The sequence below is a fragment of the Condylura cristata genome, unplaced genomic scaffold, assembly GCF_000260355.1.
Source record: "Condylura cristata isolate star-nosed mole 26May11 unplaced genomic scaffold, ConCri1.0 scaffold00011, whole genome shotgun sequence".
Lineage (NCBI taxonomy): Eukaryota > Metazoa > Chordata > Mammalia > Eulipotyphla > Talpidae > Condylura > Condylura cristata.
Window position 1 is genome coordinate 32,103,198 of NW_004567112.1, and position 12,601 is coordinate 32,115,798.

The 12,601-nt window shown below is 58.4% G+C and overlaps 1 protein-coding gene across 4 annotated transcripts in view; it reads right to left on the minus strand.

The window, feature by feature from the left end:
- The window catches only part of ZMIZ1 (zinc finger, MIZ-type containing 1), a 220,496-nt gene that overhangs the window by 13,988 nt on the left and 193,907 nt on the right, over nucleotides 1–12,601 (minus strand). For 3 of the 4 annotated variants that reach the window (XM_012723707.1, XM_012723705.1, XM_012723706.1), the window contains exons 9-16: nucleotides 9,561–9,675; nucleotides 8,456–8,673; nucleotides 7,671–7,869; nucleotides 6,540–6,830; nucleotides 3,697–3,879; nucleotides 2,686–2,763; nucleotides 1,880–2,054; nucleotides 1,223–1,364 (exon numbers count right to left, since the gene is read on the minus strand). In XM_012723707.1, the coding sequence (XP_012579161.1) occupies nucleotides 1,223–1,364; nucleotides 1,880–2,054; nucleotides 2,686–2,763; nucleotides 3,697–3,879; nucleotides 6,540–6,830; nucleotides 7,671–7,869; nucleotides 8,456–8,673; nucleotides 9,561–9,675 (1,401 nt within the window). The remainder of the gene's footprint in view (nucleotides 1–1,222; nucleotides 1,365–1,879; nucleotides 2,055–2,685; nucleotides 2,764–3,696; nucleotides 3,880–6,539; nucleotides 6,831–7,670; nucleotides 7,870–8,455; nucleotides 8,674–9,560; nucleotides 9,676–12,601) is intronic. The other variant, XM_004680707.2, reaches the window with a different exon arrangement.

The following is a 12,601-nucleotide window of genomic DNA, read 5'->3' on the forward strand; positions in this document are numbered from 1 at the left end:
GCTTCCCAAATTCCTCTCTCTCTCCCACATGCCGTTCCCTCCAGCCACAAACCACAGGTGCGCTCACAAGCTCCTCTGACTTCTCCCTTGATGGGTGAGTTTTATCCCTCCAGACGAACAAAGGGACAAAAAAGAAAGACGCTCATTTGACCAGACCGATTGGGAAGCTAATCATGTTCATCCCCAGCTCCTGTTGGGGGAAGCTCCCCAGGCCAAAGCCATTTCTGGCCAGTCCCCTCCCTCCGCCCCAGGTGGGCCCTGAGCACAGGGCACTGAAGAGCCTGCACAACCAGAGGGGCAGCCACTGGTGTGTGGAAACCAAGTAGGACCAGGCCAGGGCTGTAAAGACCTCTCAGGTGAGGATACTCAGGTGTGTGTGTGGGACCCCTGACTGGGGTCTCTCCACCTGTCTTCCTGAGTGAGCGTCCAAGCTCCCACACGTAGCCCAGCTGTCTCTGACCCTCACCCTAGTAGCCTGCTCCACGTGGCCAGTGCCCCAGGACAGAAGTGTGTGTGAGCATGCCTAGCTTAGACCCATCTCATGCCCTCAGCCGGGTAGCTGAGGGGCTCTAGTCTCAGGCAAGGCAGGGTGAGTCTTTCTGAGGAGAAAGGATCAAGGTGGAGACCCCAAGCTCTGGCAGCTACGTGAGCAGCCCGAGTCCTAGCTCTGACCCTGGCTGTGAGACCACAGCCACACTAAGGGGACACACACTGTCCACCTGTAAGCTCAAAGGAGGTGAGCAGTGGAAGACGGGGGCACCGCAGGACTTTCCAGCAGTGCGCCCCGCGGACTGAACAGCCAGTCTGCAGGACCTGTTGGGCCTCTCCACCCAGGCTGCTCCCCCTCACATCCCTGCATTCCCAGCTCTGGCTATGAGCCACATTCTCAAGCTCCCTCTTACCAAGTCAGGGCCTCCACTGGGACACTCTTACTCTCAGGCTTTAGGACTGAACTAGCCACCTTTTGCAGTGAGTCGTTACCCCTGCCCACTCACTCAGGACTGGGGGCTGACGGCGACTCCCTCCCCTCCAGACACTGAGCACAGGCTGCCCATCTGCCTCCCCCATGTCTGTTTGGTCCGCACAGTGCCCGCAGGGCCATGCGCAGAGCAGGGCCCAGCCAAAGATGCTGAACAAGCAGACACCGCATCACCTGCTCTGGGCAAAGCCCGAAGGCAAGGATGTCACCAGCTTGGGTCCAAGTCGCTGCCCTGACACTCACCTCCACATCAGAGTCTGGTGGACCGTGGGCCTCAGGTGAAAGACATGGTTGCTGACAGCCAGGTTGTGCTCGAGGCGGAAGGGCTCCAACACCACGCCGTCCCGCACGGGGAACGTGAGCCGAAGCTCGTCGTTGTGGTTGGCTGGGAGGGCAAGGGCGGGAGGAAGCCAGGGGCACATAGGGCTGTGGGCTCTGGGGCCAGGGTGGGTCTTGCGCACCCACACTACACACAGGCATGTGAGTAAACAGGGCCACGAGGGGTGGGCCACGTGCCCAAGGGCACACCGGGGAGCCCCCTCGCCTGCCAGCCCACCAAGCCACTGTGACCATCCTCTGTGTCCCACTCGCCCTGCTCTGCATCTCCTCCCGCCTCCACCAACTCCCTGCTGTGCAAGCGCCAGGTGCCAGGTCCTGGCTCTCGGCCCTCTCACGGCTGGGCCTCAAGCACTCTGGCAGGTGGCGAGGAGGGCTTCTGGCAGCGCGGTACCCCAAATGTCCCATCCAGGTGGGAGATGCCCTGGTCCCTCACCTGCTCCCAATCCCTCCTCCTGCTTTTTCCAACTCCCAGACCCACAAGCAGCCTCACTTCCAAGCCCGTGGGCCCGAGGGGTGCTGGCTGAGAACTGAAGGACAGAGGGAAGGAGAACGGGCACTCACCTGGGGGTGGCGGTAGAGCACTCATATTGGGCTTGATGTCAGGTGGGAAGGGTGGTTTAACGTCTTGGCTGGGGGACAGATAAGGGGGGATGCTGCTCCCCGGGGTCATGGGGGGTGTGGGGTTCCCTGGAACAGGTGAGTGGGGGTAATTTGCCACAGGAACTGGCCTGGGAGGCTGGAGGGAAAGAGAAACCATATACAAGTTATAGTGTCACAGGGTTGGGGCAGGGTGGGGGTTATACACCCACTCACCCCAGTGAGACCCCTCCCCTCTGGCTGGAACTCAAGTCGCCACCCCCATGAGCAGACAGACAGACAGACCTGGGAAAGTCCCCCTCCCAGTCCCCTTTACTTGGATCTTGGAACTGCTTAGCATTTCCAGTGTCAGGCAGGGACAGGGCCACCCAGCCACTTGGCAAATGGGGACACAGGTTGACAGTAATGGGACACTTGCTTAATATAACCCCCAGGAGGAGACCTGGGCTTCACCCAGGTCTGGGGTGAGACCTGGGTGAAGCCCAGGTCTCATGCTCACATCATGACTCTGGGTCATTCCCTCTAGCCCGACCCCATGGGGGCCTGCACATGGAGTGAGGCCTTCAGCATCAGGGGCCACACTCGGCCCAGGTCCACCCACCAAATGCAGTGGATTATCTGTCCAAGTATTTCTGTGCCTCAGAGCAGAAGACCCAGGAGGGCACCCAAGGGCCCTTCTGACATCCAGAAGGACCAAAGCCGGGACTTGGGACCCCCAAGACCAAGAGCGTGTGTGGGTTTTAAGCCCTAAACTGACAGGTGGAACATACCCTGTTCACATTCCCTTGGCTGTAGTTACTGTAGCTGTTTCCCGAGAAGGTGTTATTTTGTCCATTAAATTGCTCTGGCTGTTGAAACAAGACAAACAATACCATGAAAGGAAGGCAGAGAAGCCAGCAGAAGCCTGCACTCCCCCACAGGAAAATGTGCCAGGAGTCCCAGGGACCTGAGAGGCCCGCCCTGTGCTGGGTAGGGTGGGGCTGGCCATCCCCGGACAATGGTTTACCGCTCTCTGTACAAAGCTGTTAATTTAGCAAAGGCGTTTGCAAAAATAGAAACACCTAAGTGTGCTGAAGCTGGAGCCAAAACAGTAGACCCAGATGGCAGGTGGTCATGTAAGCTGGCTCAATTCCTTGGCAAATAAATGTAAAATATTGCCAGAGTCGTACTCCCTCCGAGCACGTACTCCATGATCATCCCAATGAAGGAAAAGGACACTGCCTGGAGGAATTCTCAGTGCTGTGTTATTTCGGGGGTGAAAAATCAGCAACAACCCAAACATCCAACAGCAAAGGAAAGATTTAAAAAAAAAATGGCACGGGTGTCTGCTGCAGAATGTCAGGCAGTCAAAGCCGCAGAGACTCGGCAGTGGCTAGTTGGCTAGTCACACGCCCGTGACTTTATGTCCAGTGAAAGTCGCGGATTCCCACGACAGCTTCATTCTGTAGTTATGGCCAAGCGGGCGCCCACATGCCCACGGGGAGAGAAATGACAGCGATGTGTTAAAATAGATTGGGGCATGTGCTTTCCCGCTCCAGAAATGTTACCATCTCATGTGCAATCAATAAAAAAGGAGATGGAAAACATCATTTGGGCCCAGTGAAAACAGGACCTATGAAAAGCTGGCCTGACGCTTTGGCCACCAGATGCTCAGCTGTGGGCACACAGGACACATCCAGAAATCTCTGCCTGCCCTTTGGGGACGTCAGTGCACACACAGGGCCAGGATGCCACAGGAAGCGTGGAGGGGAAGGTGGCGGGGGCATGGGGGGGGGACTCACCTTGTAATACTGCCCCATGTTGACTGTGGGGGGCGGGTACTGCCCGGTGCTCGGCTGGCTGGGCATTCTTTGCCCGGGGTAGTTGGGAGAGGTGAGCGGCCTCGGGGGGGTGGGGGTTGGGTACTGGCCTGGCTGGGTGGGGAACTGGCTGTTTGGTCCATATTGCTGGTTTCCATAGTTGGGCTGTGGTAGCAGAGAAGGGGGGTCGGGGGGTGGGGGGGAGAAGAGGTCGTCAGAGATACAGAGCCAGGACATCCCCCCACTCCTTTGTCCCTGCTGTTTTCAACCCACAAGTCACCCCAGTTACAAAGGGGACAAGCAGACCCACATGATGCCCGAGGCCCTCTCTTGCCCTGACAGCCACCTTGTGCCTCTAAGTGAGGCCACCTCCATGCCCTGCTGCCTTTCTCGAAGGGACATGCCTCTCACCTCTGTGGCACCGTTAGGGCCTCTCGTTGCTGCCACGATAAGGGGATCGATTCTAAAGCCCATCTGGTCTCTCCTAGTGCTGGCATGTGACAGGGGATGTGGGCCACAGGATGCACCTCCAGAAAGTGACTGTTCTACCCCCCACTGCGGCTGACTGGAAGGCGCTGGCCTGTACCCCACACTAAGAACACACTGAGGTCCAGTTCCAGGCCCTCCAGGCAGAGGTTGGGAGAGCCAGGCTGGTTAGGGGTAAGACAGGCCTTCTCACAGATGCAGTCGAGAGAGGGGCGGAGTGCCGAGGGGAGGGTCCCTGTCCTCAGAGCCCAAGGTGACACATGAGGTGACACACACCATTCCTGCTCATATTGGGTTCCGCGTGTGAGAGCAGGTGACTCTCAGGGCCACCTGCCATCCAGACACCTCAGGACATTATGTCCTATGAGGTCAGTATTTTTTTTCCTGTCTGTTGAAACTCTTGGTCTGTTAAGTGTCTCTTCTGCCCTCAAGGCTCAGCGTCCAGAAGACAGCTGGGTCCAGGGTCTGACAGTGAACAGGCCCTCAAAATACCAGATGAACATATGAATGAAGGACTTTGGGGGTGAATGGCAGAGGATGGAGACCCCTGTGTCAGTGCTGAACTGTCCAGCTCACACTGCTGCTTAGGAAGACCGTCCCCCATCACGGAAGGGGCAGCGAGGGTGGGGTCTGCCTGCTAGCTAGAGAAGGGAGTCCTCTGTGGGACCAGGGGCCCTGCCTCCAGCCCCACCCCAGGGCAGCAGTTCAAAACATGTGCCAGTGGGAAGCAAAGGCAGCTCCCAGCCTGGGTCAGGTCAGGCATACCGAGACCACCCAGTGTCACGGCCCAGTGTCGGGCATCTGGTAGCATCAGAGTACTCTGAGGGGATGATTCATTTAGTAGAGATAACTGAGAGTCTTTGATGTCAGGCCAGAGCCGGGAGCATCACACTGGTGCAAGTGCAAGGCTGATGTTGTCCTTGACATTGCTCTGACTGCTGAAAAGGCCCCTCCTTAAGGGTCAGCCGCTGATGCATGGTCTATGGATCATCCCAGCCCAGGGTTTGAGAACAAAGGGGGCTGAATGAGGGTCCAGATATGCATGGGGGCTATGCAGTTCCAAGCCCTCCCAGGACACACAGGGCCTGGGGGGCTAATTTCTTTCTTGCTCCTGCCCTGAACTGGTGCTGGGAGTCAGTCTTGACCCAGGTTCCTGGGTGTTTGGGAGGTCCGTGACCTCGCCCCTCCTGGACTCAGAGTGTGGATTTCCACCAGCAAGCAGCCAACCCACCTTCAAGCCTGAGCTTAGCGTGGCTGCCAGAGGGAGGCACCGACCTTTCAAAGAACTTAAGGTCTTTGAACTTAAGCCTAGTGGGAGCCCACGCTGAAGATCTGCGACAGTGGCAAGGAGAAGCCAACTTGAGACTGCTATGGAGCAGAGCGCTGCGGGGAACGCTCAGGAAGGAGCTTTTTCTGGGGAGAAAATCAAGGCTCTTTGGGAAGCCAAAGGGCATGTGTGGGATAGGATTCTGGGGTCCTTGAGTCTTTTATGCGCCCGTTATGCCAGCTATTTTTCTGAGTGCGCACTGCGGCCCTGTGACACCCCTACGGGAAGTCCTTCTCTGGCCACATGTTGAATTTGGTACACCCTGCTGTGCATCATTTACTCGGGGGGGGGGGGGGGGGGCCCTGCTCAGACCTTATCTTTCCTACTAAAGTCTTGGTTCCTGGAAGGTAGGAGGTGTGGACCTCACGTCCCTACATCTTCAGCCATACGCCAGCTGAGTGAGCTGGCAGACTGGCGGGTGGCCCTTCTCCTGACAAGGCCGCTGACCATTGATAAAGAGCCCCCAGAAACTAGCTGTGTACCTTCCAACCAAGTCTCTGATGGGCACAGCTCTTCGACATGGACAGGGCTAGGCCTCCTCTCTCACTCTGAGAAGGAAATGGGGAAGCCCTCACATAGTCTAGTCCTTACCAAAAATCTCCCAGCTTGCATCCGAGCCAAGACAAGGGACAAAAGAGGTATGCTTGTGAAGTGCCCGGCCATGCTGGCCCAGGGCCCCGAGGCCCAGGGACATGTGCTTCATGTCATCCCTTTATTCAGGCCCTCCAAGCAGCCAGAGGAGGGGGGAGGTAGGTTGGACAGTCACTGCCACTTACAAACACAAAAGCTGACTCAGGAAGGCTCCATGTCTTGTTCCACGCAGGGGACTGGCATGCCCATGACATGGCAGCACTGGTCTCAGACCCAGGGGCACCTTACCCTCAAGGCTCTGCCTTTCCGTCCAGGCTGTTTGAACGTTAATCCACGCCCTCTCTTAGGAGCCACCCATGGCCCCAGCACCTTGGCACCCCGGCTCCTCCCTATCTCCCACCCTACCCACTGTCACACTCACCTCTCCTGGGTATGGCCTCTTTATGCTCTGAATGGGGAGGGACTGGGGCCGGGGACCCGGGTAGGTCTGCTGGGGCATCCGCTGCCCGTGTGTGCCAAAGGGGCTGATGCCAGGTGGTCGGGGCTGGTTCATGCCCATGGGAGGGCCGCTCATCCCCGAGGGTGTCATGCCAGCTGCCATGCTTGCGGGGTTCATGCTGCCCCCCATGGAGGCAGGGCCCCGTGGCCCGGGCTGGTTCATGAATTGGCTGTTATACGCCTGGGTGGGACCCATCTGGAAAGAGGAACAGACCTTCAACGGGAGAAGAAGAAAAAAAAAAGAATAAAATGCCACATGCATTGAAAGTGCAGGGAGAGAAGGGTGGGGCAGGTGTGGGGCTTGGGGTGGGAGGAGGGGTGCACTTTCCTGTGTGGCTGCTGGTGACCAGGCCCCAAGGGCCCACTGGCCTCATGGGCTTGCTGCTGCCCTCTGCAGGCCGCACAGGAGAGGTGCAGCCCGAGGGTGTTAAGGGGTGGGGCGTGGTCACTCCAATGCACAGGCAGCATTTCCAGGGAGACAGGCAGGGAATGGGGAAGAGGGGGCAGGGGTGGGGAGGGACATGGGAGGATGGAGGCAGATGAGGATGGAGGCAGAAGCCCCTTTCCTGGAAGCCCTGGCCTCGTCCTTGGTCCTGGTCAATGGAGACAGACCCTCCATTCGCAGTGTGTGATGGGGCCCGAGCTCCCAACTCTACTCTGCCCACTTTCACACCTGTCCTGAACTCCTACAGGGGCTTCCCGCCACCTCACACCCACCCCATCCTGAAAGGCAGGGGAACAGAGCTGGGACCTGGCAGAATCGGCAGATGGGATCATCAGGAAAGCACTGAACTTCAGGGGCAACCCAGGGACGGAAGAGTGACAACACTATTCTTAGAGCGGGCCCACCCAGGATCCTCTTCCCCCGTAGGCAGACATACATGACATCCAAGGGCCACCAGTGCACCTGGCAACACCCAAGCATGCTGACACCAGCATATCCTAACACGCATCCTTCCAAGAGAATGGAGCACCAGCACCCCAACTCTGATTCCCTGGGGGAAGTGTGCTTGGCTGGCTGGTGAGGCTGGGCCAGGACTAGCAGGGCCCTTACCGGTCCATACTGGTTTATATCCTTGTTCTGCGTCTCCTGCAAGGCTGCCACAGTGGCTGTGGCCGTGGCCGTGGCCGTGGCTGCTGCTGCTGCTACTGCAGCTGCTGCGGCAGCGGCCGCCGGCTGAGTGAAGTCAGCAGGCGGCCGGGTGTGCGGAGGGATGCCCATGCCTGCAGGGGCATTAGGACCTGCAGGGTAACTGTGAGGGAGAAGAATGGAAGAGTTAGATACTGCCTGAACCTAAAGCTGAACCCCCAAGTCTTGGGCTGGGAGGGAGAAGGTGGGCTGAGGTCAAGAAGGTGCTGGACAGAGTGAGGCGGCAAGAGGAGCAATAGGGGGCCTTTGCCCCACCCCATGACCCCAAGTGCCCTCCTGGGGTTCCTTGCCCCTTCCTTCCTGCGGAAGGGAGAGATCCCCAGCCTCTGCACAGCTCCGTCTCCATAGCCAGCAGGGAGCTTCAGCTCCTGACCCAGCTCTGTCCAAGTCCTCCAACTTACACAGATGTGAGGCAGAGCAGGGTCTTTTGAGACTGACTGAGCACAGTCCTACCCCATGGGCTGATGCTGTCACTGCACCACCCAGCCACGGTGGCCACCTGTGAGAGGGGATGACCGTGCCTTCGGCTAATGGGAAACTAAGCATATGAGAAGCGCCAGGTTCTCCCACACGCCCCAGGCCCAGAAGCAGGGTGCGGGGTTTAAACTGGACTCTTCTGCCTGGATGGAGGGGAAGGGCAAGCCCGAATCGCTGCCTCTGAAGGCCTCTGCCCGGGCCAGCCCTCTCACCTGGCCCCGAAGCCCCCGCTGCCGGGGTAGTTGGGCCGGCCGTACATGCTCTGCTGGATGTAGGGCTGTGCAGGGCCAGCCTTGGCCGAGAACTGCTGCTGTTGCCCAGCAAACTGTGGGGAGTTGAGGCCGGGGTTGCTGGTGGTCATGCCCGACGCCATGGGGTTGCCGCCTGGATTCATGGGGTTGTTGGCATTGGCCATAGGGTTCCCGAGGACCTGTGGGCAGAGACAGTGGTTGCCCCACGCTGGTACCCCAGGTAGCATGGAGGGGAAAAGGGAGAAATGGGGGTGGAAGGGTTACGAGTGAACCAGAGGGGATGATAACAGAGGAAAAGGAGAAAACGGGAGGGGGAGGCAATATTGTTCCCAGAATGTGCAAATGATGACAAGGGGGTACTGGGCCTGGAAGCAGGCAGGGCGGGTGCTGAGAACCTTGGCCAGTGATGGAATGAGGTGAGGGGATGCTCAAGATAAAGCCAGTGTCGTAGTGCCTGCAGCCTGGGAAGCCCCAAGAAAGGCAGATGAGATCCTGCCAGGGAAGGCTCGGTCCTGCACCAGGTGGCAAGGGGGGACAGCCCTGGACTTCTGAGCCACACACCCCTGCAAAGGGGCCTGGATGCACAGAGGAGCAGGCCATGTGGGCCACGTGCCACCTCCGGAGGGCAGCGGGATCCCATGGGGAGGCCCTCTGTGGCCGGGGCACAGGAAAGAGGAAACAATGAGAGTCGGCTGACTAGATATGCAGGTAAAGTTTTAAGGCTCAGCATTTCACTGCAATGGAAGGAGGCCATCCAGGGTCCCAAACTCCAGGGGCTGGAGTCCTGAGACTGCAGCAGGGTTTCTCCTGTTTCTCTAATCAAAGTCAAAGGCACCTGGGGAAGAGTTCCTGGCTATCAGTGAGAGAAAGCCATTCTCCCAGGAAGGCGCTGAGATGGGGTCAGTCCACGGGGGTCGGCTGCTGCCCTCCTGAGTGGAGACGTGTCCATAGCTAAGTGCGACATCTGGTCTGTCCACCTGGGCAGAGCCTGTCCAGTGGGAAGAGCTGGCCTGCTGCACCGCGACTCCAGGGTTTAACAGTGGTGGGAGGTGAGACAGGGTCTTACCTGGCTCTGGGACGTGTTGGTCACTCCCCAAACCGTGGTGACCACGGAGAGGGAGCCGGGAGGCTGGTTGGCGCTCTGCTGCCAAGGGACAGAGTCGTAGGGGAAGGACCCATCACTGCAGAGGGAGACAGAGGCGGCTGCTCAGGGCCTGCCGGGCACCGGGCACATGGAGCCGCGCCCCCACACCTCACCAGGCTCTGCAGCTCCCCAGAGAACCCCCGTCCCAGTCAATTCTGTGTTTCTCTGGCCTGGCACAGTGGCTGATGTGGAAGAGGGGGGCACCTCACCCAGGGAAAGGCTGTGCCTAACAGACCACTTCTCCGCCCGACGCTGTGAAGCCACCACACCCATGTCTGTCTCTCCTCAGCCCAAAGCCTACAGACCACGCCAGGGGAAGACGCCTCCCTCAACCACACTCAGACTTCCAAGGGCCTCTGCCACGCCAGCTTCTTGCTGAACTTCCCAGTCACTTCTCAGAAAAGACTGGAGGGCCCAGCTGGAGTCTTGACTCTTCCTCCTTCCTTCTGACCCCTCACAGTCAGTCGGCCACCCCGCCCAGCTGACCTGGCCTTTGGAAGGGGGACTACCGTACGCCACCCTTTCTCCCTGACCCCAGAGCAGCACAGCCTACCTGTGGTGGTTCCTCCTCTACTCCAACCCAAACTCTTCCGCACATCCCGCCTCCTAGTCGCCTTCAAACACCCAGGAGGCCCGGCACAATGAAAGACCTTCAGTGGCTCCCAGTGTTTACTAGGCAAAGTCCAAACTCACTTCAGAATGACTTACCCTGTTGCCTAATCCCACCCTGGCCGGTGTCCCATCTTGGCTCCCACCTCTTCCGGAGTCCCGCCTCTCCCCTCGTCTTTCCAGTCTCTTCACTAGGCCCAGCAAGACCAGATGTTTGCTGGCATCTCCCAAGGAGCCCTGGTACAGCAGCAGAACTTGACCTTAGGTCAGAGCCCACCCTGCACTCAAAAGTGGTTTCCTGTGAGTGGCTGTGGTGTATTTGGCACAAGGTACAGCCAGCCATGAGGAGGGGAGCAGGGCACACAGAGCAGAAGAGGGCCCCCCTCTGCCAGAGCCAGCGCCGCATGGACTTCCCAGGAGGAAGTTCCAGACACCATCCCAGAAAGAGCAGAACAACAGGGCGCCCACAGCTGTGCCTATCCCAAGAGTCTGCCATGCAGCACAGCTGGGCACTGCAGGGGAGGCCCTGGGGACTCTGGAGGAGGGGCTAGCAATCACCTCAAGCCTCAGTCTGCCTCTGCCTTTGCCACAGAAAGCCAGCAGGAGGCAAAAGCTCTGCACTCCAGAGGCTGAGGGCACTGGAGCCAGTCAGGACTTCCAGGCGGAAGGCGGAGCCCTGCATGAGACAGGCAGGAAGAACAGGGGTGGGAGCGGAGCCTCCTGTCAGTTCCGTGCGTGGCAGAGCCCTCAGCAGTGATGGCGACCAGACTGAACAGCAAGACCAGGTCAGCCTGCCCAGGCTGGCTCTTTCCCTGCCTCGCCAGCCTCTGAATTCCTCCCTGTCATCTCACTGGAGGGGCTGTCAAGCTTCCTGGTATAAGGGATCCTGCAACCCCTTTCCCTCTCATCCTGGTTCTGTTTACACCCTGGACCCACCCCGACCCGTCCCTGGCTCAAAGTCCAGGTGGCAGTTTCTGAGCCTGTCTATACTCAGTCTTCTCATCTGTAAAATGAGCATCAGAACAGCAGCCCCCACTTCCAAACTGCTGGCCACGAGACAAAAGCAGGACGAGGTGGCAAACCAGCATGAGGGAAAAACATGGGAATAAAACACAAAGTAATCAAGTGGTGCACTCATAAGGATGAGAGTCATTCCTTGAACTTAGGTCTTGCTTTTACATGTTTAAGTAGAGCATAGCCCGGGTCAGGGTGGAGAGTGCAGTTACTGTGGGTCTCAGTCAAGTAAGCCCGAACAAGACATGCTTCAGTTGTGTTAAGTCTGATGGGCTCAAAGAAGAGAATACAGACAAAAAGGCTTTCTCAAATGGAAAGTGACAGAGTAGCATTACTCATGGTTCTGGGGGAAAATAGCAGGCTGGGGGTGGGGGAGGGGCACTGTCCTCAGGGAACCCAGCCCTATAGCCCGCCCCTCCCTCTGCAGGCCAGACATGCCACTGGACGGCAGGCTGGTCAAGGCCCAGAGGCACAGGCCAAAGGTGACAACGCTCACGCTATGCACCTGGGGTAGCTAGCTGGGGACCCGGGAGTCCAGAGAATATGGGTCGGGTAGAGAAGCGCCGGGAAGGAAGGGGTGAGCCTGCTTCTCAGTTCAGCTGTACTGGAAAAACCCCTATGCTCCCAAGGGGGGCGGTCACTGGGGACCTGGGACACTGCCAGTCTCACAGAGAGGCCCAGTAGGGTCGCTTTTAAACAACAACGAAGAAGAGCCCCCTGGTCCTAGGGATGACTGGGTTGAACCCAAGATTCCCTGCAATTAACAAAGCACAAGCCAAACCTGAGTCTGTCTTCTCTGCCCAGAACTGGGGCCCACAAGCTCCCATCAGCCTTACAGGCTGAGGTCAGGTTCTAAGCAAGGCTTGTAGGTTCTAGAACATGTCTGGCAGTCTCAGGAAGTAAAGCCTCCTGGGAGCCCCCAGACTCCATCAGGGTCCCACCTGAGGCAGAGAGGCTCTGGCTCACAGGGATACTGCCGAGGTCCCTAAACAAGCTCCTGACTGCCCTGCAGCTCCGTGGGTGGGCCTTGTGAGCGGAAACGGGCTCCTTCCTGTTTCGACCCCTCCACCCCAAACTCGGTGAGAAGCGAACTTGACCAAGGTTCCCAAAATGGGTATCCCTCTGTGTTGCTGGAAGGTTCACCTCAGAGTCCAGGTACACACTCAGATATACACGCATTTATGGGGGACACATGTGTACACACGCAGGGGCCCCCTGGCATGCGCACAGGTTGGGGGAGACAGGCACACGTAAGTAGAGGCGGTCTCGAGGCTCACTCGCCCCCACTTGCACCTGCTGCAGAAGCAGAAGTGGCAGCCGCACCGACAAGGCTGTGACTC